The 24,665-nt window shown below is 41.5% G+C and overlaps 1 protein-coding gene across 9 annotated transcripts in view; it reads left to right on the forward strand.

The window, feature by feature from the left end:
• The window catches only part of POU2F1 (POU class 2 homeobox 1), a 108,207-nt gene that overhangs the window by 40,624 nt on the left and 42,918 nt on the right, over window positions 1–24,665 (forward strand). For 6 of the 9 annotated variants that reach the window (XM_074322342.1, XM_074322346.1, XM_074322341.1 and 3 more), the window contains exon 2: window positions 24,185–24,250. In XM_074322342.1, the coding sequence (XP_074178443.1) occupies window positions 24,185–24,250 (66 nt within the window). Of the gene's footprint in view, window positions 1–8,716; window positions 8,818–20,821; window positions 21,078–24,184; window positions 24,251–24,665 lie in introns of those variants that run through there. The other 3 variants (XM_019747406.2, XM_019747404.2, XM_074322344.1) reach the window with 2 other exon arrangements.

Below are 24,665 nucleotides of genomic sequence, written 5' to 3' on the forward strand. Positions count from 1 at the left end.
AAGCGCCTCCTGGAGCTTCATGGTGAAGGTCGCAGTTCTGGGAAAGCTCCTGGGGGTGAGGCGGGGGCTCAGGGTGAACCAGCTGATGGGTATGAGCCCCCGGTCCCAGAACCTGTTTAAAATTCAGACTTTTCACGGTGACGACTAAAACCTGCTCGTGATGTTTTATTTCTCATCATTCTTATGACTGAATCTGACAGCTTGGTGAATCAGACGGTCTGAATTGATAGCACCGTGAACTTCTCTGACTTGGCTGGATTTTATCCATTGCTCTGAGCAGCGGAGAAGGGTAGTGATTGTGTTAAGTAAGCTGTGGTGGTCTAGAGACCGCTGTAGATGGCTAATCAAAGGAAACACTTTCTTAAAAAAAGATAAGGATAACATTGTGTCTGAGGTTACATAATGCCATTCAACGTAGTTTAGAAACTAAAGATCAGTAAAATCAGCCAATTTCCGGCGGGAATTGAGTCTGTTTAGATTGTGTGGGAACTCCGCTTTTACCTGTCTTGACTATTTCCAAGAAGAAGACATGCTGACGTAGGGATTTGCTTTAATTCCGCAAGCATTGGGGAACCTATAATATGCCAGACACTTTGCAGACTTTAATTGGCCACCCCCTTTCATTGGTCTTCTGTGATAATTGAATTTAATGTTAAACCTAGATTTGGTTTTCAGGACCTCTGTTTCACGTGGGTATCTATTGTGTCTTTGAGTGTGATTCTTTAAACAAACGCTTTATAAATAAGTTATTCACTTTTTCCACCTGACTGTAATAGGTTAGATAAATTCTCTTTAACTGATACATAATGACGTGTGTTATAGGTATTCAATGCTATTGGAACAAGATTAGTGCCCCATGTCTGTCTCCCCCTGACCAAAACAGAACACGATGGCTCATAGCATCAGCTTGAGAATAGTTAACAAGCCTGCACAGTACGGAGAGTACTTCCCGGATGTTAGGTGGAGGTGCTGGTATGTAACAAATCATTAATGGACGACACTTAGCAAACATGATGGAATGTTCTCTGGCATGTTCTCTGATATTGATGAAGAAATTCAGTCTTTTGTTTTACAAATATAATACAACTAACTTCTGCCTTTAGATATGAACCGAGAGCTGTTGTAATGTTCAAATGTAGGTTTCTGAGAACCATTCCTTTTTCTTGCAGGTGTTCTCCCCGCCATGACAGGACAGGTACCAGAGTTAAGGGAATAACCTGTGACCTACTCTTGCAACCCAGATACACACAGAAATACTTGCTAAGTTAGTTTTAAGAGCTGGAGGAATACTTACAAGCTGAGAAGAGGTGCAACTTAGAGTGGGGGAGACATGCACTTTTTAGGAGCGGGAACGGCGGCGTAGATGTCCCAAAGGGAGCCAACAGTGATGAGGGTGGCGTGACACGTGGGAGTGAAGGGAAGGCTGCGCAAGCTCGTTCGCTCTCCGCAGTGAGGGAAAAGGGGGTGCTCAGTGGAGACTATGTTTGGAAACACAGGCCAAGAATCCTGACTTGGTTAAATGATTTGTGTTTAAAAACATAGCATAAATTTAAAGTAATAAAACTTTTATGTGCTGGTCTTATAAAAATAAAAGTGAATGTGACAGGTAGCAGCGATGTATAGTATTTGAGCTTGGTTTTTGTAGAAAAGAGATTTTGTAGCTATTACTGTTACTTAGGGAGTTTTTGTTTGTTTTTAGTTTGTTTATTCAGAGAGTGTGGGAAAATAGCTGAGCGCTGCCCAGAGGTGAGCCTGTTGTCAGGTTCCGAACACAACTGTGTCTCCACTCAGGTCTGTGCCGGGTCAGCTGAAATTACTATGAGGGATGAACAGGGCTGTGATTGTTACCTTTGAAAAGATAGGTGACGTTAGGTTTGCACAGGACCCTTAGTTTTTTATTAGGGTGAGGGTCAAGGTGTGTTACAAACCAATAATGCTTTTCTTTTCTTTGAAATTATTTTAATCGAGGCTTTTGTGAACACTTGACCTTCCTATGTCATTCAGATGGTTTCTTTGGCATGTTCTTTCCAGTCTCGACCATTTTTTTTCCAGTCCCGATTTAGCATACAAAGGAAGAGCTTCCTTCTTCCTCACCCCTTCCCTGAAATTAACTGTGCTCAATTGTCAGCCTCTGAGAGTTCAAGCATTCCCAATGTCAGAGGCATTTACTGAGGGTCCATATGTGCTGGCTGCTGTGCTGCTGTTGGAGCAATAAAGTAGGAACACACGGGACTCACCTCTACTAAGTGCTTCTAAAGTGCCGGCTACCACTAATGCAATCAGGTGTCAGGGACATTCTTGTAACTAGTGCCCCCCCATCCCACTGAGCTAAGTGCCTTGAATCCCTTAAGGTCGCATCCCACAGGAGAAGCGCAGAGTGTTTATCTTCATTTGAGTCTGGTTGAGAGGGAGAAAGTAAGTTACATCGTTCTCCAGGGGTCCATCTGTAGACTGGTCTTACTCAGAATTTACATAAAGCATTTGGGAGTGCTATACCACTAGCAAAACGTCTCTGATTGCGATTGTCTGAGTGAGGAAAAATGGCAAAAGAGCTATGGTGTACAAGTCTAAAATAATGTGTTTGAGGAAAATAGTCCAGTCTACATTTTAAGGATTATGGTTTTCAAGCTATTAATAGCAAGGAGAATTTAAAAGTTATTGTTGTTTGTTATTTGAAGATCACAGATTGACATACTATGGCCAAAAGACTAGCTCTGGATTTTAAAAGGAAGTTTATTGGAAACTAGGGTTTCCAGGCGGAAATTCCCACCTATCCTCAGGATTTTTTTTTTCCGCTTTCCCTTTCCTGAATCCCAAGAAAAGTTGGTCAGCAAATTGGGAAAATCAGCTCCTTGAATCCAGCTGGTTGGTAATATCGGCCATCACTTTGTGGAAACGATTCATTGTGGAGAACAGAAAACAGTTTATATCTCGGGATTCGGAAACAGGGAAGCGAAAAAAATTCCTGAGAACGGGCGGGAATTCCCGCCTGGAAACCCTATTGGAAACATAGCAAAGCAATTTCTACTCTTGTACGAAGTGACCTCCATGTCTAGTAAGTATACAGGTTTGGACACGTGCTTCAGTGGAGACGGTCCAGAGCAGCGATGATTAAAGACCAGAAAAACAAAATAATGGAAGTGCTTTAGTCTGAATTATTATAAAAACGTAGGACATTGTAGGCACTTACTCAACCAGTTACTTACTGAGGAACAGCTGTTTTTCCACGTGCTGGCCTCACAAAACGTGCTTCAGTGCCTCTGGCAGGCAGGACTTATGGGCCTGTGCCAGCCAACTGTACGGCTCACTAGTTTTTCTTACGCTCTTATAGGAAAAACAGTAGGACAAGAAATGCAAAGAAAACCTTGACGTTGTATATAATCCCAGGCCATAAAATGTTGAATAGGTGGAGAAGATGCAGTTAGTTTTCAACATTTGGGAGGTAGGGTAGTGTAGGGATTGTCATTCCCCAGAGCCAGACTGCCTGTGACTGCGTCCTGGGCTCCCCTGCCTCTCTGTCTTAGTTGCTTCATCTGTAAATTGGGCTGTTTTGAGGATAATGTATGCAAAGTGCTAGAACAGTTACTGAGCCACCGTGAGGCTCAATGAATGGCAGTTGTTAAGCTGGAGAACACGAGGCTTCGTAAAGACCTGGAGAACTAGACATCGGACAGATGGAAAAGGTGAAGGCACCTCTGCGATTCACCCGCATGTTGTCAGGCGAAGTCCCTGGCAAACTGACGGTCGGCCCCGTGGAGAAGGGCTCTCAGTAGCATGTAAATACTCGTGCGTTTAGCGTCCTGACGTGACCTGTAACGAGGGGGACGTAAGAGTTGCCGGAATGCTGAGTGTGGACGAGCAGCCAGGAATCAGGAGAGAGAAGAGGCTTCCCGTCCAGCTGGACGGCAATCTCTAGAAAGGAAAGAAATAGTCATTGAAATTTAGTAACTCAGTGAACAAGTTAAGTAGTAGACACTTTTTTTTTTTTAAGATTTTATTGGGGAAGGGGAACAGGACTTTATTGGGGAACAGTGTGTACTTCCAGGCCTTTTTTCCAAGTCAAGTTGTCCTTTCAGTCTTAGCTGTGGAGGGCGCAGCTCAGCTCCAGGTCCAGTTGCCGTTTTTTAGTTGCAGGGGGCGCAGCCCGCCATCCGTTGCGGGAGTTGAAGCGGCAACCTTGTGGTTGAGAGGACGCGCTCCAACCAACTGAGCCATCCGGGAGCTCAGCGGCTGCTCAGCTCAAGGTGCCGTGTTGAATCTTAGTTGCAGGGGGCGCTGCCCACCATCCCTTGTGGGACTTGAGGAATCGAACTGGCAACCTTGTGGTTGAGAGCCCACTGGCACATGTGGGAATCGAACCGGCAGCCTTCAGAGTTAGGAGCACGGAGCTCCAACCGCCTGAGCCACCGGGCCGGCCAGGCGTAGACACTTTTTGAAGAGTGACTTGATGGTCTATCTCAGGAAATTAACCAGATGCAGTAGTAACAGTGGGTACAGATGAAAGATATGAAAGAGGAGCTGCGATATCAAGGACAGATGAGAAGGCTTAAAATGAATCTAATTGGAGTTCCAGAGAGAACAGAGATAGTTCTCATACTGGATGAGGGTTTTCTAGAATTGATGAAAGGCGTGAATTCTCAGCTTCAGGAAGCACAATGAAACCCCAAGCTGGATAAAAATTCTATCCCTGGGTACATTATAGTGAAAGTGCAGAAAATCAAATACAAAGAAGATAATAGGGGACAGGAGAGGTAGATAATTGCCCATAAAGGAGCGACATTTCCCCATACTCAGTAGCAACAATGGAAGCCTGTAGACAATGAGATTATAAAATACTGAGAAAAAAATTAACTACCAGCCTTAAAATTTTTACCCAGCTAAACTTGTATTCAAGAATAAAGATGAAATGACAGTTTTGGACAAATGAAAATTGAATAGGCATCCATCTTACCTTCACTAAAGGAACTTTTAAAGAAAGAACATTTTAAGGAAAGAAGGAAATTGAACTCAGAAGGAAGACGAGGGTGCAGGAGAAAATGGTGAGCGAAGAAACGGGACATGTGGGTAGATCTGAGTAACCTCTAAGACCTTAGCACATAGTAAGTGCTTGGCTCACAGACAGATCATCGATTCGTCAGTTCTCCTGAAATAGTGTGCTTTCTTGTTCAACGATGGCAGATAGGGGAATTGACTTCTTACTCAGAATTTTTCCGAGGAGTTGGGGTCTCAACAGGACGCCCAACATGTTCGTGTTATTTTGCAAAGTTCAATGGCACATTGAGTCCCTAGGATGTGATTTGAAATGGCTGAGTTTCTCAAAAGTCTATTTAGGCTTCTGAGCAAATTTTAACTTAGGCATTAAGTAGGTTTACCCCATTTACCAGGATCCTAAATGTCAATATTGATTTAGAGTTGGAATCTAGAATTTCTGCTCATAATGTTCTGAGATTTCACATCAGTTAACTTGACGGCAGTTCTGATTTTATTGTTTCTGAGAACCCATACTAATCTAGGGGAAACATTAACAATGAGTAACATAGAACTTGGTACTCTAAATGGCCAAGAACATCACAAACCAGAAGCTGCTCTTATTCCTTAGGGCCCTGATGTTGTTGTTTTTTTAAAAAAAACAAGTATTTGCTAGACAAAAACAATGTCACTGTGTGCTAGCAGGACTATAGCAGGATTTTGCTAAGAGGTCCGCCTCCGTTCCAAATCAAAGATGAGCTCCCTCAGCGTGCAGCCCTTTCCCTTCTGGAAGTGGCTTCTTTCACGGAGTTTCACTGTAGACTTAAGCCCACATCCCTGAGCCAGTCTTGACTGACTTTCTAGGCACCATTCATTCCTTTAACAGATAGTTTTGGGCGCCTGTCAGGTTCTGCCATGCACCAAGGTGGCTGCTGTGGACAGCACCAATAGGTAGGGGACCTGCGCACAGGGAACGTGCCTCCAGGGGCAGGTACATAAGTTGTAAATTGATGAGGACAGAGAGAGTAAAATCCAGTGCCATGACAGTAACTTGGGAAGGGGGATGCTTTTTCCATTCAATGGTCAGGGAATGGCTTTCTGAGGAGATAAGATGACGGGAAGACAGAGACTGGCATAGAGAGAAGTCCCCCGGGAAGACGCCTCCTGGTTGGAGGAACCCAAATTCCCAAGGCTGCCTGCCCAGGTGACCATCGTGCCCGTTCCTGGGGGCCGAACGGCAGGGCCAGCGAGTGTGTTAGGTTACCTGAGGTCTGCCATGCGTGACGTTTTGTGGACATTCATTTCAGTTGGATGATGGTGTAAACATTTTTTGGAAAATTATAAGCTAGTTCTATACTTGCACATATGCAAGTATATTTAAGAAAAGAAAATGACAAGCAGAAGAAAAGTCAAATGTATGTTCTGTTTCCTGCCTCATATGTAATGTCCGGAATCTGACCTTTGAATAAGTTTCATCATATTTCTTATAAAACATTACAAAATAATCCTGGGAATAAGTAAACAAACTTATTTGAATTAATGGATTTAAAAAACTATTGTGACTGGTCTTCAATTCACTTAAAATGCAGTTTTAAAAGTACATTTTGCAGGTATAACACTGAAGGTATTTAGCAATTTATCTTTAATTACAAGCTGCAGAAAACTATTCAGTTGGCTTAAGTCCATCAATTCTATCACATATGATATGTTTGATTTGCCCAGTGTTTTTTCTCTCTTAGGTCTGTGTTCATCTCTGGTCACTTACATGTCACTAGTTTAGCTGTTCTTTGAAGTGCTACCCTTTGTCTTAAAGGAAATAGGGAAGGAATTGTAAATGGGTGTTCCAAAGTTATAGGAAAAATGAGAAGTGTATCTGTAATATATGAAGGCAGCATACAAGGAAGAAGTGCATCCTTGTATGTTTTTAAAAAGTTCTGATAAGTAGGGAGGAATGTTAACATTTATGACTCACTCAGACTTCAGACTCATCCCTACATATACATGTGACATCTTGGAAAAATTATGATTTTCTTTGTTATCGAGGAATAAATGGTTAGGTTTGCTGCCCTGTGTCTGAAGAGCTCAGTGACTGGAAATGGGTTGTGAGTGGTAGTGGACCGAGTGTGTTGAGTGCAAGGACCGTCCTCACCTTGAATAATTATGAACGGACACGTGATTTCTCTTCGTGCTTGACACGTGTGGGAAAGACGGACACGATGATCTGCTCATCTCTGCGTGTCCTTTAGACGATGGGACACTCGCCAGCAGACTCCATGCGAGAGACCAGTGTGTTCTCCTTTACACTTTGTTTTGTGGCTGGGCCTCACTTAGGTCCGAGTGTGAGATGAGGCATCGCATTTTCTAGTCCATATTTCAGTCTCCTCTGAAGTTTGACCCTGTAAATCCTGGTTCTCTAACTTCAGTGTGCGTCAGAATCTTTGTGAAAACCCAGATTGCTGGGCCTCCCACCCAGAGTTTTCTGCTTCAGTAGGTCTGGGGTGGGGCCCGAGAATTTACACTTCCGGGAAGTTCCCGGGTGATGCTGACGGCCTGAGCCAGGTACTGCCCTTTGGGAATCGCTGCTGTGAACACATCACTTTTAATAAAGACAGCAAGCGGTCATATTGAATTATGTAAGGAAAAGATGCACGGCACTTATTACTACTTAGATGGGACTTGAGATAGTTTCTCACTCTCTGGATGTTGGTTATCACATTAAGTGACCGACAGGGAATACTCTTAAAATACTGTATTTCTTTAATAAAAGAATGGTTACCATTTGGTAATTGGCATCTTGTAACTTTTCACACACACATTAATTACTGCTGCTAGACAAAGCCACTTTTGGAGTAGAGGACAATACTTTGCGTCATTTTGCTTGATGTTTCAAGCAAAGATGCGAGTTTTGTTTTGTTTTGTTTTGTATTTGTTCTTCAGGAAGATACCAGAATTGTATCAGTCAATGAGTATTGAAACTTTCTCACCCAATCGGAGGCCAGCACCACCTCGTTGCCACTGCCAGCTGTGCGCGTTTCTGTGGAAACGCAGTAGGGTCTAGCTGGATTACTGTTGTGAGGACCACACCTGGCTTATTTGCATCCAATTTAAGTTGGGGAAATTTCAAAGGAAATTTCGATAGAAAGGTCTGGAGATGCACCAGTGGACAGCCAGAAAGAGCCCGTCTGTAACCATCAAATTGATCTAAAGGAGAAAGCGTGGGTGGATTTCTCTAATTTGTTACAATTTCTGCTCTGGAGTGCTTGGGGGGGTGTGTGTGTACTAAAGTTTATATTTGTTTTGCATATCTATTTGTCTCAATGCATTTTTTGTTTTGTTTTAGGTATATCCTCTTACAATTTAGTGATTTTTAAAAAAATTCTCTTAAAGAACTTAAAATGCATACAGATCAGACACTTTTTTCCCAAGAGAGAACAAATGCAGTTTCTTTCCAGTTGTAGAATGTAATAAATTTTTTCCCGAGAGAGCAAAGTCAATTTCTTTCTTTTCAGTTGTAGAATGTAATAAAATGTCTTAGCAAATTTTTGACCACTCTTGGAGAATTGTGACAGAATTTTGTGTTGATCTTTAGTTTTCCATGGTATAAGCTACTATGATCCCCTTCTCTCATAAACATACCTTGATGGGCAGTCCGGTGTTCCCCACTGTGTTTACTTGTCCCCCCCATAAATTGTTAGGCGATTTTATACAGCTTACTCAGTCTTGCCTTTTTCTCTTTTTGTATTCATAGACTGGAAAAGTAAGAAGAGCTTTCCTGCCTTTTTAATTCCCAAACTACTCTCAGTTTTCAATGAATCAATTCAAAGAAAGAATGCAGTCTTTCTATACCTGGTAAATATTTTCTGCTAATAAAAGCTATTGATTTAGTAGCCTCTGATAAATCCAGGTGTTGTGATGATTGCCTTGAATTTTGTGGATGACTATGAAAATGACTTACCATTTATGTATATATATATATTTCATTCTTAACTCTGAAATTTATTGGATTTTATATGCATTGCTGTGATGGAGTGGTGCTTAGAATGCCTGTGCCCTAGCCAGCCATGGAAAGCAGTTAGGATTGGTCCTCGTGTTACATCAAGCTCTGGTTTCTTTCGAAAAAGTTGTGAAATCGCTGCACATATGCTACATAACTATATTTTATGTTAACTATCATCTTTATTCTGTGACAGTATGATGTTAGCAATAATATTGCAGCCTACGTCTTAGCCATTTTACAGACTGACCTCAGCAAAGAATAGAGAGATCAGATGACTTGCTTGTGGAAGTTCAGCCGGTGTAGACAGGAGATTAGAAACCAGATCAGGATCTACATATTTTGACTTCTAAAGTGCCTTTTAGAAATTCTTCTAAGTACCTTAAATATAAATTAACATGCCTAAGAGAATAAACAAACCGCAGTGACAGTTCTTGTGGATTTTCCTTTCGCTTAACTTAAAATGTTAATGTGGGAACAGAGAAGGCAAAGGTTTTGTTTATTTTACAGACAGTATTTTCTCTTCTAACAGCGGTGTAACAACCATTAATTAACTACTAAGTGCAGTGGAAGCTTTCAGATATGTTGTATCTAAGCCTGAGGGGAATCCTGGGCTTAGATACATTGTACTTGATTTACAGATGAGGAGATCTGGGTGTAGAGTGAGTCCTGTAGTCCAAGATGGGAGAATTGGAGTTTAACCCCATTTTCTCTGATTTCATAGCCCATTACTAAGCCATGAAGCCAGTTTATTTTTGGAATTAAAATTCAATTGTAAGTCCAACCCATCCCATGCTAACTGATAAACTGACCCTGATTATGGAATCATTTCCTCCCTGAATTCACCTGTTCAGAACTGAGCATTTAGAGACGTCGAGGAAGTACAAAGACACCATATCTTCCTCTGTCATGATTTAACGATAGGAATCATACTCACTGTCTTTACAATGTAGTTAAAGGCATAGGAAATAATATACCCTTAAAAAAAGGTGTTTATAAGTATTTGTACATTATAAACATACTTAAACTAAACTGATTTGAGCAAGTCCAAAGGTATATTTTTTATAACTGAACATTTTTACAGTTGATCAAGCAACAATTGGTTTCCTAAAATATTTTTTAAACAGACCTTTCAAAATTAGTTAAGACAATTTTTAGTGAAAAACATTGATACAACAAAGAATAGTATTAAAAACGAATACGACATTTCAAGTGTCTGACTGGCTGGGGGATAAATAAAAGCTTATTATCTTAAGTGAAAATGTTGAAAGTATAAAGGAAATTGTTTCTTCTGTTAAATATTCAGAATACCTGAGTTTGCCCAAACCAGGAGAATCTTTGCTTTAAAACCTGAGTTGTCGCCTGAAATTCACCTTTCCCCAGGAATCTTTCATTAAATTCCCACCACTACCTGGCTGGCCAAAAGAGGGCAGGGCCGCACAGAGTGTAGGCATGAGGTGTTAAAAATACATTTTATGGTAGCTCGTGTCAGTCACGTAGCTGTTTTATTCCTAGCAGTGTGGAGAACTTGTAGCACAGAACTGTAATGCGTGTGTGTTTTTAAGCTATACATACTATTCAGAATGCGGAATAATGTACGGTAGAGCATCTGGTACCTCTGTTTGGGGGAGTCATATGTTAGGACTTACAAAAGGTGAGATACATTGACAGATTTTATTGTTTTTCTGGTGAAATGCTTTCTGACTAATGGGAGCTTGCAAACATGACATGAAGTGTATTCGTGCGTCTGGCATTACAGTAAGATTACAAGTTGCTTAACTACTCTCAGTATTCCGTGTAGTTTCGCGTCATCTGAATAGAAGGGAAGGGGCAGGGCTGGGCAGCTAGCAGTTACTGAACTCCCACTCTGTTGGGCACATGCCAGCCACCCCCGCGTCCGTGGTAATGTGCGTAGCAGTCCAGGCAGAAGAGCAAAGAGAAGGAAGCGTTACGTACGGAATTATGCCTTGCTTTTTGTATGGTCACCTTGTTGACCCTCCATGTTGTTGTGCCATCTGCTTTGGCAGCACCAGTGCTGTGGACGGTGCCCAGTGCCTGACTGCCGCTGTCTGGATTGCTCTAGAATACTCATGCGGCTGGGCAGAGGGCATCCGTGTTTTGGTATTTTTTTGGGAGGGGGTCACATGTTAAGTTTTCGGAAGTCTATAGTTAACCATACTGTATTATAGACATAAACATTTGCTAAGAGGGTGGGTCTTAAGTGCTCTTACCACACACACAGATTTTGTTTAATTAAAAAAAGGGGTGGTGACAGAAAACCTGGAAGCGATGGATACATTTATGGCCATGAGAGTGGTCTCATGGGTGTACACTTATCTCCAAACTTAAAAAGTTGTGTGTGTGTGTGTGTGTGTGTGTGTGTGTGTGTGTGTATATGTACAGCTTTTTGTATATCAATCATATCTCCATAGAGTGGTTTTTTTTAAAGTTTTCAAAAGAGAAAATGTATACTTCTTAAGAAATGTAATTTAAAGACTAAAACATGAGAAAGAAGAAGAAAAATAAAACCAGTGTGTACTTCAGCCATGTCCAGATAGACCCAATGTTGTGCATGTTCTGGTCTCACGTACGTACAGGGGACTTGCTGGCCTATGGATTAATAGTCAGTTAAAAATGGGAATATTTAAGAGTGTTACTTACAATTTTTTATTATCACAGGAGAAAAATCTTGGAAGTATTTATTAAATATTTATCAAGAGATGATAATAATAGTGTTGCTAGTATTAATACACATTGGTGATCAGAGGTTTCCGAGGGGTAGGGAGAGCAAGACTCCACCAGGGTAACAACAACAAAAACCACACCGGATGGTGGATGGTAGTTTGTTGATTTTTTTTTCCTTTCTTTCTTTGCTGTTTTTTCTTTTTATTTAAAATAATTCCAAACCTTCAGAAAAGTTGCAATATTCTTGCAATATTCTTTTTCTCTGAACTTTTTGAGAGTAAGTCGCCGACTTGATGCTCCATCACTCCCAATACTTGAGTGTGTAGTTGTCATTCCAACAAATAAGGATATTCTTCTACGTAGCCACAGCCCAAACAAGCTCGGCGAGTTAACAGTGCTACATGTTGTCGGCACACATAGACCCTGTTCAGATTTTGCTAGTTATCCCAAACTGTCCTTCACAGCAAAAGAGTCCAATCCAGGAGCATGCATTGCATTTAGTTTCCATCTCTCTCTAGTATTTGTCAATCTGGAAGAGTTCCTTAGTCTTCCTTTGATTTTCAGGACTGACACTTTGGAAGACTGCATTTTGTAGAATGTTTTTGAATTGGGGTTTATCAATAGTTGTCATGGTCAGATTCAGGATGCATCTTCGGCAGGAATATCACAAGAGGAATATACTCTCGTTTCATCCTTCTGGTGGTGCGGTGTGATTTGTCCTTTGACGAGTCGTGGTAACTGTGATCTCTTGATTAAGGGGATGGTTACCAGGCTTCTCCAGTGATAAAGTTACACGTCTTCCCTTTGTAATTCATGAATATTTTGTGGGGAAACTATTTTTGGTATCATATTTTTCACTCACTAGATTTTGCATCTGTTATTTCTTGACTGAAATTATTACCATGATGGTTTCCAAATATTTTTTTCTAATTATATTATTCTTTCTGTATTTATTATTTGGCATTGTAGTAAAGGAAATACTTTCTTATTTATTTATCTGTTTATTTATTTATATTAGCATGGACTCATGAATTCCTATGAGTCATTGTTGTAATTCATTCTTTTTATTTTGTCCAAAATGGGACCAATGGGAGACCCTCCAATCTGGCTCTTGTGACTTTTTCACATATTCCCATAATTAAAAAAAAAAAAAATACTTCCATTAGTAATTTCTTCATCCAAACAGTAAAAAGGAAGGAGATAAAATATGAAGTTTCAGCAAAGAAACATAAAGCCTCAGTAAAAAAATAGAAAATAGAAACCACTAAATGGATATTCTAGAACTGAAAACTATAATAACTGAAATAAAAAACTCACTGGATGGGCTCACAGCAGAACGGAGCAGATAGAGTGAACTGGAAGAGAGAACACTAGACTTACCCAATCCGAACCAGCAGAAGATAGAACAAATAAGTGAACAGAGCCTCAGGGACTTATAAGACTATATAGAAAAGTCTACAACAGGAGGAGGAGGAGGAGCGAGAGGGTGGGGCTGAAAAGTTCTTGAAGAAATAAGGGCTGAAAACTTCCCACGCTTGGCGGAAGTTGGAAACCTACAGATTCACGTAGCTGAGCAAGTTCCAAACAAGTTAAACCCAAAGAAATCTGTAAGACACATCATAATAAAACTTCTGTACACTAAAGACAAAGGAAAAATCTTGAAAATAGTGAAAGAGAAATGATACCTCACCTATGGGGAAAACAGTTTCAGTGATAGTGGATTTCTCATCAGAAACCTAGGAGGCATCGGCATAACATTTTTCAAGTACAGAAAAGAGCTCAAAATCCCAAATTCTATATCCAGCAAAAATATCCTTCAGGAATGAAGGTGAAATCAACACATTCTTAGATGAAGGAAAACAAAGAAAATTAATCTCCAGCAGACCTACCCTAAAGGAAGGGCTAAAAAAATGAACTACTTAGTTTAAAATCCAACAGAACATGTTCAGGACTTGTCTGCTGAAAACTACAAAATGCTGATGGGAGAAATGAAGGAAGTTATAGAGAAATGGAGAAATATACTGTGTCTACAGATTAGAACACTCAACATAGAAAATATCAGTTCTCCCCAAATTGGTAGACAGGTTTAATGCAATTCCTATCAAAATCCCCACGAGATTTTTAAAGGATAAGATTTTTCTAAAATTAATATGGGAATGCAAAGAAACTAGCTAACAAAATTTTGAAATAGAAGAATGAAGTAGGCGGAATCAATCTCTGTAGTTTCAAGACTTGTTACATAGCTGCAGGAATCAAGCCTGTGGGTTTTGGTGGCGTGATTGACACGTTCTGTGGAACAGTAGAAAACCTAGAAATAGATCTAAACAAGTACAGCCAACTGATTTGTGAGTAAAGAATGAAAGCAATTCAGTGGAAGAAGGAGCCTTTTTGACAAATGATATAAAAATAAAACCCTAAACCTAAACCTCACACCTTAGGGAAAAGACATAGAAGACAATCTTCAGGACATAGAGCTTGGTGAACAGTTTTGAAACATGACAGTAAGTTTTAATTTTACAAATTAAAAATTGGTAAATTAGACTTTATCAAAACTCTGTTAAGAGAATGAAAAAACAAGCTTCACACTGGGAGAAAATATTTGCAAAGCACGTATCAGATAAAGGACACTTATGTACAATATATGAAGAACTCTTAAAGCTCAACCCTAGTGCAACAAACAATCTATTAGAAAATGAGGCTTTTTCGAAAACTCCAAAAGTAAAGAATAGACATCTCACTGAAGAAGACGTGGATGGCAAATAGACATGTAAAGGGGTGTTGAGTAGTACTAGCCATTACGGAGAACCGTGCGATGTCACCGCACACCTAGGAGAACAGCTCAGTGAAGGGCAGTGAGAGTACCACATGCTGCTGTGGATTAGGGGAAACAGGTCTCATCCGTCGTTTGGGGGCATGTAAAATGGCCCGGCCACCCTGGAAAATACTTGGAAATCTCTTTAAAAACGAAACATGCGCTTACCATATGACCCAGCAACCTTCATTTCTGTGCATTTATCCCAGAGAGATCAAAATATGTACATGAATGTGCTTTTTGCATATTCCAGATGTAAGTACTTCATTAAATATGTGCTTTGCAAATATTTTTTCCCACAGGGGAGCCTGCGATCCTATGTACATCCACATTATGAATGTTTATAGCAGCTTTATTTGTAATGACCCGAAGTGGACACGACCAGAAACTCCCTCAGTAGCCGAGTGGTTAACAAACTGATAAACATGTCACGGAATCCTGTTCCTCAATAGAAAGGAGTAAACTATTGATACATACGACAGCTGGGATGGATCTTACGGGCATTATGCTGAATAAAAAATGCCAACCTCAGATGGTCATATGCTGTATGATTCCATTTGTGTAACATTCTCAAAGTGATACAGTTGCAAAAATGGTTGACAGGTTAGTGGTTGTCAAGAATCAGGACTAGCTGAGGGAGAGGAGTAGACATGCCTGTAGTGGGGCAGCAGGAGACAAGTCTGTGCTGAAACAGTTCTGCGTTTGGATCGCAGTGGTGGTTACACGTGGCAGTAAAATGACTTAGAACTATACTTTATGACATGCACTTTCTACCAACGTCTATTTCCTAGCTTTGGAAGAGTCAACCAGTGGGGGAAACTGGGCGATGGGTCCATGGGACCTGTCTTACCGATTCTTACGAGTTTCTATTTTAAACAGAAAGTTAAACAATAAGAGGGATATTAGAATTGCTGTGGGATCTCAGAGGAACAAATAGTGACTTGCCAATAAGGAGAAGGAAGAGCTGAGGTCCTGACTTGGGAACCTGTCTTTACAGGACTGTAGACTTTTCACGGATTGATACGGGGTGGGGGGTGGGGGGGTCTTGTGGACAGGCTGAGAGGCCTGTGTGTGGGGCGCGTGCCACTGTCCTGTTCATGTTACTGTGACACCTTCGTCACGTCTGCTTAGTCTGAAGAGCATTTGAACCAGTTGAGTGGAGGATCTCACATAGAACTCTGAGGCACCTGTCACCCTTATTGTCACAAATTCATGAAACCTGAGAGTAAGAGGGAAGACGTAACTTACCAATATCAAGTAAAACGGAATAGTTCAAAAATGCATGGGAATAATCAAAGCAGCACGTGGTTTTAAATACAACAAACCTGTTTCTCATGGGTTTAAGAAATGGAAATCAGAAGAAGCCACAATCCAGTTGTTAAAGCAGGACAACTCTAATTTTAGCCAAGGACGTCAAGACAAATTGTGGGCCTGTGGGAAAGCCCTGGAGTCATGTATTCTTTTAACTCCACGGAATTTCACACTCAGTAATTACATATTTGGGTGATTGTTTCATATTTCTCTCTGCCAGCCAGTTGTAAGCATTCTGTCGCTCAGCAGTTGTGTCCCCAATTTCTGGCAGCACTCAGCGAGTACTTGTTGACTGCATTAAAGCATGAAACCAATGACTTAGCAAAACTCTGGACAGTTAGAGATGTGAAGACACAGCGTGAGCAGCTTGCTAGACAGACAGTCAGTGTGATGGTAAAACTTGCGGAAAGCCAAATGAGACTGAAGCTTTCACCACTAAGACATTTCAAGATTGGGTTTTGTAATGAAGATATGTTTACTAACGGACGCCAGAGTGTTAGATTGTGCTGTGTACATGGCTGTAGAAATACCAGATAGCACAGGTCAAAGAGGAGCCCGGAGCAGGTGCCGTGTAATGCTAGGTGCCTTCTAGTGTGGCTTCTAGCGTAGCTTTCTCTGTAAAGCAGAGTGTCCCAGTCCATTGACTGCTGTCCCCAGGACTCCTGCTGGAAGCCCGCGTCCTGCCCGGCAGCTCGCCCATGCTGATTCCTCATATGTCTGCACGTCGGCTCCAGCCAATGGGCTGTGTCTTACCAGGAGTCACTTACTAGTTTGTGTTCCCAAGCCTGTTCGTGCTGGCTGCAATACTTATTTTAATTATACAATTTATATAATTATTACATGAACGAAGCAGAAGGGCAGGAAAAGAAAGACGATGTTTTGTGAAAACTTAACTTGAACCTTTGAAAAGGTTTGATAAAGTGTAATTACTAAAAAGGCTGTTGAATAAGAGTTGAACAAAAGAGCTGTAAAATATTAGGGGTAAATTGTTCTAAAAGAAAATGATTCTGCAGTCAGATTGCTTGATGTGTCTTCTAAGTAAGTTCTTGCCTTACTTTTAAAGCAATTTTTCAGTCTGTGGCTCCGTTAGTCAATTTAGTGGGTTGAAATCAGCATTAAAAAGAAGAGCCATGTATCAGAGTGCGTGAATCTAGGAAGGATCGGTGTTTCATGAAACTTTTCTTGAGTTTTTCATATCTATTCTGTGCATATTATGTACAATGTGAAAATGAGAAAAGCTTGTAAAATAAAAATAAAGAAATTGACTTTAGAAATATTAGATAAGTATGTATTAAGGTCTTTATCCAAGGAAGAAGAGGAAACTCAATTAGTGAGTCCAAACTGAAAGCAAAGGCTTTGGTCCAACATCAAAAGATTGGTAATGAATGTATATTTATTAAGATGCATTAAAATGCATTAAAATGAAATGTGTAAGATGTGTACATAATGTTTTTATGGTATTTATTTCAAATTGACCTTTTTGATTGACTGTCTAACTACAGGTCTCAGTGTCATGGGGAAGAGTTTCGGCATATTTTATTTTACTTATTTTCTTCTCATGCCTCCTTGTTTTGTCCCTGTCCCCATTCCCCCCTTTCTGTCACTTAATAGCTACCTACGAGACATTGTCTAGGCCCCAGTTTACTTTTAATGAAATAAGATTATGAGTATTTATTGCCCTCTTTCCTAATGTAAACCACCATTACGTCACGTCAACTCCTAAACTAGAAGTAAAATGAAAGCAGTTAACTTGGATTCATTCATGCTGAAGCGTGAATGATTGACAATCCCACAAACCTCCCAGAAATGATTTTTGGTTTTTTTTTAAGAGTGTTCTTTTTAGGTTAAGTTTTACTCTGCTGTTTCAGACAGAGCACCAAATGTAGTGACCATTTACAGCTGTGAGGAAAGCTGTGTGTTCCCTTCTTTTAGTCTTACTGTGCCCTGGCTGGGGGGTGCAGGCCAGAGACAGCGGCCATCCCTCCCTCCATCTGTGTGTAGAGGTCCGGGCAACCCCCGGTGTTGGGCCTGCCCTCTACACTGCACACAGCACCGAGAGCAAGAGTGGCAGGAGGGCGTTTCTTGCCCTTCGTTGTAACAAGGCGAGGCCTCCTGCACCCTGGAGAGCGCCACCTCAGGGCTGCTTCCTTCTTTGCCCCTTCCCCTCCTTGGAGTGAAGATGGTGCATTTTGCAGTGAAGGGCGGAGGGGTCCTTCTCCACCGTGGCCTGTGTGAGCTGGTGCGTAATGGGCTCCCTGCTGTGCAGAGGCCCCAGGTGACTGCACCAGACCTCCAGCAGGCACCCCGGGTGGCCGTGGTTGTGTGGCTGTAGCTTCAAGACGTCGGAGCTGATATGTGAAGGGCCAGCTTGGCCTAAGAAGAGCAGTTCAGAGGTGCTGCTGCGCAGGACAGAAGGCTAGGTGCTGAGGTGCAGAGGGATTCTGTGGTGTGATAATACGCGTCAAACTGTGTGAAGGCAGAGAGGAGGGAGGGAGACGTTTATTGACATCTGTTATATTCTGGTCACATTCATCGTTGCTTCTCGTCTTTTCCCATAGGTTAGAACTTGTACAGTCATTTGAATTTGGCATCCTGTTTCAGTATATATTCTTGCTCGTTTTATGTTACGAATTATGATTGAATAAAACTAATGTCAATCCTGGGTCGTGTCTCCCCTGGCACAGCGGCCACCTGCTCCAGCTCCTGGTGGCCTGAGAGGACTGTCAGGATAGCATTCTTACCCTGACAGCCACCTCATGAAGACATTGTCATTTGGCAGATGAGAAAATAAAGGTTCAAAGAGGGAAGAAGCCTGAGTGTCGCAGGTGCTCAGTGGCAGCGTCACTTTCTCCCCCAAGCCCTCAACTCATGTTCACGAAAGAAGTGATTCTCTAAAGCATAGAAATACCCGCAGTGCAAATAGAGTGCTGATCTGAAAGTTAAGAGAGGGTTTTGATTCTCTTCCTGCCTGTTACTCACTTGCAAGGACATCTTTTTAAGGTTCTTTATAGAAATCTTATCGTTCATTTCCTCATAATGCATTTTTTTGGGGGGGCGATAGGGGAACAGGACTTTATTGGGGAACAGTGTGTGCTTCCAGGCCTTTCTTCCAAGTCAAGTTGTTGTCCTTTCAATCTTAGTTGTGGAGGGCGCAGCTCAGCTCCAGGTCCAGTTGCCATTTTCTAGTTGCAGGGGGTGCAGCCCACAACCCTTGCGGGAGTCGAGGAATTGAACTGGCAACCTTGTGGTTGAGAGGACGTGCTCCAACCAACTGAGCCATCCGGCTGCTCAGTGGCAGCTCAGCTCGAGGTGCCGTGTTCAATCTTAGTTGCAGGGGGCGGAGCCCACCATCCCTTGTGGGACTCAAAGAATTGAACTGGCAGCCTTGTGGTTGAGAGCCCACTGGCCCATGTGGGAATCGAACTGGCAGCCTTCGGAGTTAGGAGCATGGAGCTCTCACCGCCTGAGCCACCGGGCCGGGCCCTCATAATGCATTTTGAGTTTAATTTGAACCGTAGTGTTGGCCAAAGTTACATATTTTTAAAAATCCGACACTTGACGTGCTCGAGACTGGTTCTCAATGAAAGCACTTACCGATGGGGCGATAGCCTTGGGCACGCTCCTGCCGCCCAGGGTCCTCTTCTGTGTGTCTGTACACACTTGACTTTTAAACACAGAACCTTTATCACCAGTTGCTGCTCTCCTCAGTCACTGCAAACAAGCTATTTTAGTCTGCTGCTTTAGTCAAGCCCACATGCCCAACCAATTTCCTAACGGTACAGCTTGTCCATAATGTATAATAGCCAAGAGCTCAGATTTTTATGTCAACAGAACATGGTTTTCAATCCTGACCCCACTAGTAATGATTAGTGTGACAGTGGGTTAAGTACTTGAGCTCTCTGTTCCTCTGTCTCCTTATTTTCTAAAAAGGGTAATAATGCCTACTTCATGTGGTGTTTATAAATCTCCTGAATTGCCTGTAATGATTAGAATGGAATGTTGTCATATTGTAATGCCTAAACGTTTGGGGTTGATGTTTTGACTTGTAAAATCACTCTAAAGTGACTATTGTTTAATAAGGATTTTATACACACATATTCATATCCCTTAATAATGTAAAATTTACTTAAAATACTACGTAATCCCACAATTTACATGGCTCATTTTCTGATGATGGTGTTGTGACAAACCGTCTTCTACTTCAGATTGAGTTTGATGAGGGAAGTATATCAGAGTATGTGACGTCCGGCTAATCTAGTCCGTGAGCTTGGTAGTGTAGAAAGAGTTGTGCACTTTCCACAGGGCTTTCCACACTCTGGAAGATCATTTTATAGACCCTGCGTGCTTCTGGGTTACACGGCCGCTTGTGGGGGAGGGCTTTCCCCGACACGGACGTTAACATGGGGAAAATTCCCTGCCACTGGGCTGGCACCATCTCCACAGCCCTGGGTTCGGCTTCTACCATGCTAATTATTTCCTTGGGATTGTTTGGATTGTGTAGAAAGGGTTTTGCAAATCCTCTTATTACTGAAGTCATTGTTGCCAGCAGGAATGAGATTAAAGGTGCTTAAGTCTGTAGAGTTGTTTCTAATTTGTACATGTCATTTCAGTGGCATTTTAACAGAACTCTGTCTCCTTCCTCTCCCTCCTCCCCCAGCACTATCTCAAGTTAGGTCCGAGGAGCCAGGCCATTGGAAGAAATCTCATTTTATCCTCCTAATTATTATGCTGGCACTCAGGAGATAATTTTTCCCTTCATGCACTGCCAATTAATATGCAAATGGATGATACATATTTATGCAGTGATTTAAATTATGCAGGGAGTGCTTTCAGTGTATTCTGTAAATGAATTGTTCGTGGACTTCAAAGTGCGGGCTGCTGTGCTAACGAGGAGAGATTTGCATAAGGCCCTAATCACGCGCATACTGATTAAGCTTCATTATGGAAACTGCCAGCTGCAATCTTTGTTTCTATTTTATTACAAAAAGGGGAACTTTTCATGCTTCAGTTGCCTTGACAATGTCAGTCCTAGCTGGTAGCAGAGACTAAAACTCCTCTGAGCAACTGAAGTTTCCTTATTCAGTTGAAGATTGCTATGGTGTAACTGAAGTTGTGTTTTGCTTCTCCCCCTCCCTAATCCACTTGCCACCTCCCACCCTCGTTCTCTTAGATTTGTCAGAAACAGTAGTACCTTCTGTCCCCCCCCTCCGCCCCCTCCCCACCGCTACCTGTTTCTTCCTTGCTTTGGACTGTCTGCGCCTCTAGAAGATTTCACATCAATGCTGGACTGCGGCGACTATGTCCCAGGTGGGTACCAGCACGGCTCTTCCTTATGAGCTTTAATGTGGAAATAGTGTGTGGGCTGACTCCGCAGACGTGCTTAATCCATATGCATCCAGCTTGGGGGAGGGGCGAGGTGCGGGGCACTGGGGAGGACGGGCACAGCACAAGCATTGCCTTTGCAGGAGGTCCCTCCCTCCCGACCGCTAGCTCTTCTGCTTCAGAGGATATTTTCAGTAAATAGTGTGGATTTACATTTCAACTTGAGTGGAGGAGTTTTGCTTTTTGGAAATTTCTGTTGAGAGCATTTCATGTAGTTCCAGAAACACTATATCTGAAACAAGGTCTACAGTGTACCTAAATAATATGTGCATATTAATAAAAATGTTTTGCATACTCAATTCGAAGGTCTTATATAAAAACCAGAAGTACTTAGTGAAAAATAAGGTGGAGCCAGAGTGCAGAATTGCTCCCATAAGTATGAGTGTTACTGCCATCGGACTGGTGATCAGTTTCCACATTTTAGGAACTATAAACTCATGTCAAATTTTGGCTAATATTAGCCTTTTTTATTTTTAAAAATTAACTTCTTCAGAAAACAATTTTAAGTGCTGGAAAGCCAATTTTTAGAGTTTTTCCTATAGAACAACAAGCCTTTTGGGGCGGGGGGCTGTCTGCTTTTCATATAGAAACTGTCTTTAGTGACTAAGATTTAAAGATTCAGGGGCTTTGGTTTGTAGACACACGGTGGCTCATAGCGCCATGTTTTGTGTTGAGTTTTGTCTGTCTGTATGCAATATTATTGAGGCCTCTTTAGGTTACTCTGGTCACCTGGAGGGTCAGATGCTGTGACCTCTAGGACTTTGACATCTTACAAACCTTTGCAAATAATGTTTTTCCTGTAAGTCATTTTTCCCATTTGAAAAAATTGAGGCTGCCCTCATCACCTTCACAGTTGCCAAGGACAGAATAAAACAGTCGTTCTGAAAATGTTTGAATTTGTGCGCAGAAGGCAGGACCTAACCCCAAGGTGGTAACGATATCTGCATAGCACTGTCCAAGCCACGTGCGAAAGGGCGAGTGACTGAACAACAAACATGTCAAGGGCAGCTCCGACTCATTCTATGCACTCAGGTCAAGATGCTCAGAGAGGAAACGCTTCAAATATCAAAAAAGAAATTACGTACAGTTACTCTTACTAAGTTGGGAACTCCAGAAAGGAAAGGAGAAGGCCTCTTTAAAATATTCTTAGCATTATATTTTAGAATTAGAAATTATATCTCTCTTTTCAGTTAACAGGTTTTAAAGTCTTCTCCTTGTACAGTTAATCAGGATCTTGTTTTATTTTTTTGTTATTTTGTATGTGAAGTAATTTTGTTAAAAGTCTTTGAAGCTCTTGACAATTCAGTAGAAAATCCTTAGAGGATTCACATAGAATACCTGTGACAAAATCTTTCATTTATGGTTGTGGAAATTGGGATATGAGTGGGATAAAACAAGGTCAGGCTTAGGACTCGGTAAGAATTATACCTACTTTATTTTTATGGTATGTGGAAGATTATCACTTTTTATGAATGTTAACTGGTTCGTTATTTTTCCTACTTTCTTTTAAAACACATTCTAAAGGAAGGGTTGAGCGGGGTGTGTGCCTAATAGTTTGTTCTGTTCCACCTGTTGCGATCTTTGTTGACTTTCGTAAGATTTTGGTTAAGTCATTCAGAAAGCTGATTCTCACTAAGTTGTACACCTGTTCCTTTCAAACCTTAGTATGCTTTCAGATGATATGTAAATTTTTCTGGACAGTGGGGGAAAGGAAGTGGTAGAACTACCGTCATTTATGACCAGAGACGCAGAGTTTGAACACTTTGACCAAAGTGTTTGAACAAACCAAAGATGGGATGGAACTGCATAAGCACATAAGACGGGTGTCGCTTTACAACATTGTTACAACAGCTATTCCACACTTCCGGGTGGGAAGTGGAATCCATGGGGCAAGGACTCCTGACACTTTCTCATCCCTTGGGCGTGAGGAAGATGCCACTGTGGCAACATGGCCGGGACTCCTCGTGATCGTTTTGATTTCTTGTTTAAACAAATGACAAAATGTGCTCTTTGGTCAAAGATCAAATGTAATACGGTTAAAGTATTTATTCTCCGCTAACCATTTAACCAGTAGTTAAATTCTTCTTAACCGGTGGGGGGAAAGGCAGAACTTGTTTGATAATGAACTTGTTTGATTTATAAATATGCTAAGTTTGAGTTTGCAGTAGAAGTAAAATAAGATCTATTTAATGTATATTTAATTTTTACCCGTAAAGAGGTAGAAGAAAAGCAGACTTGCTCTTGTCTATTCTCTTACATATCTTCTGAGATACCTAATAAGCTTGATGAAAACTTTTTGCTGTGAAAATCTCCATTAAGCAGACAACCCTAAAAAATATCAACCCACAGCCTCAGGTTCCTTTGGGGTATCAGGTAGTGTAGTTTGTAAGTGAATGTGCTTGTGATTCACTCTTGCAATTGTTCGATGGAGCTGTCGTGTGTCGTGGGCAACTCCTTGAACTGGTTTCTCATTTTGACACACGTTTAGTTTGTTGGAGGGAGGAGTGAACATGGAGATATTTTTGTTAGCTATGCTTTCTTTTATTTTGTTAGGTTGAATTACTGTCCAGTCTGTTATCAAGATTACCAGTGTATTGTTTTGGTCATAATGCACCGATATCTTGGCTTAGGAGAAAAGACACTTGATTGGGAGTAGCGTTCTTTCCTGTGTGAGGGGCTTCCTCCCAGCTTTGTTTCTTTAACGTATTTTATGCTTTACATTATAGAGCATGTACTCCTTTTAAATATCAGACTCTGTGTTATAATTTTTTAGGGTAGATTTCTGTTATTTTTCTTGGAAGAATCTTAAAATTCTTTAGAAAGACTGTTTATGGATCTTGTCAGGGTTAAGGGAACCTTTAGTTTCTTTCAAATAAACTTGACTGCAGTTTCCAGTGTTTTAGCGTTGATGCTACATCCTCCAACTGTGGGACATTAGTCAATATCCTCACCCCTTTCCTCTGCCACAGTTTTGCCTCCCTAACCACATCCCCACTTTTTTCAAAACCTAATTCACCTCTGATTTATTGCAGACTCAAGAATGAACAATCCGTCAGAAACCAGTAAATCGCCTATGGAGAGTGGAGATGGCAGCACTGGTAAGAGCCTTCTGAGATCCAGCTCTTTGATTAGCTTTCCTACAGCTGAAGGAAGAATCCTGCCATTTAACTGTGACTCATATTTGGCAAATAAAGACCCATTTGAGTATTGAGTTGTCAGATACAGTTTAGTACCTGAAGGAACTGGGACTGTGTTTGCTGAAGACACATAACTTCTCCTGCCGGCAGCAACTGCAGAGTAGCTGAGACAGGGGTCCCATGGGTGCCGGAGTTCTGGGCAGGAATTAGGGGTTTGTGTGACGTCAGGCAGGTCCCCAATCGTTTTGAGACTTAATGTACTCAGCTGTAAGATGGGGGGAACATTTTGTAGGTCCCCGTGAGCATTAGGGAGACGTGGGGCACAGAGCAGGCTACGCACTGCACGTTCAGTACAAAGATGCACCTGGCACAGGTG

Source organism: Rhinolophus sinicus, linkage group LG17, assembly GCF_036562045.2.
Source record: "Rhinolophus sinicus isolate RSC01 linkage group LG17, ASM3656204v1, whole genome shotgun sequence".
In the NCBI taxonomy this organism is placed as follows: Eukaryota; Metazoa; Chordata; class Mammalia; order Chiroptera; family Rhinolophidae; genus Rhinolophus; species Rhinolophus sinicus.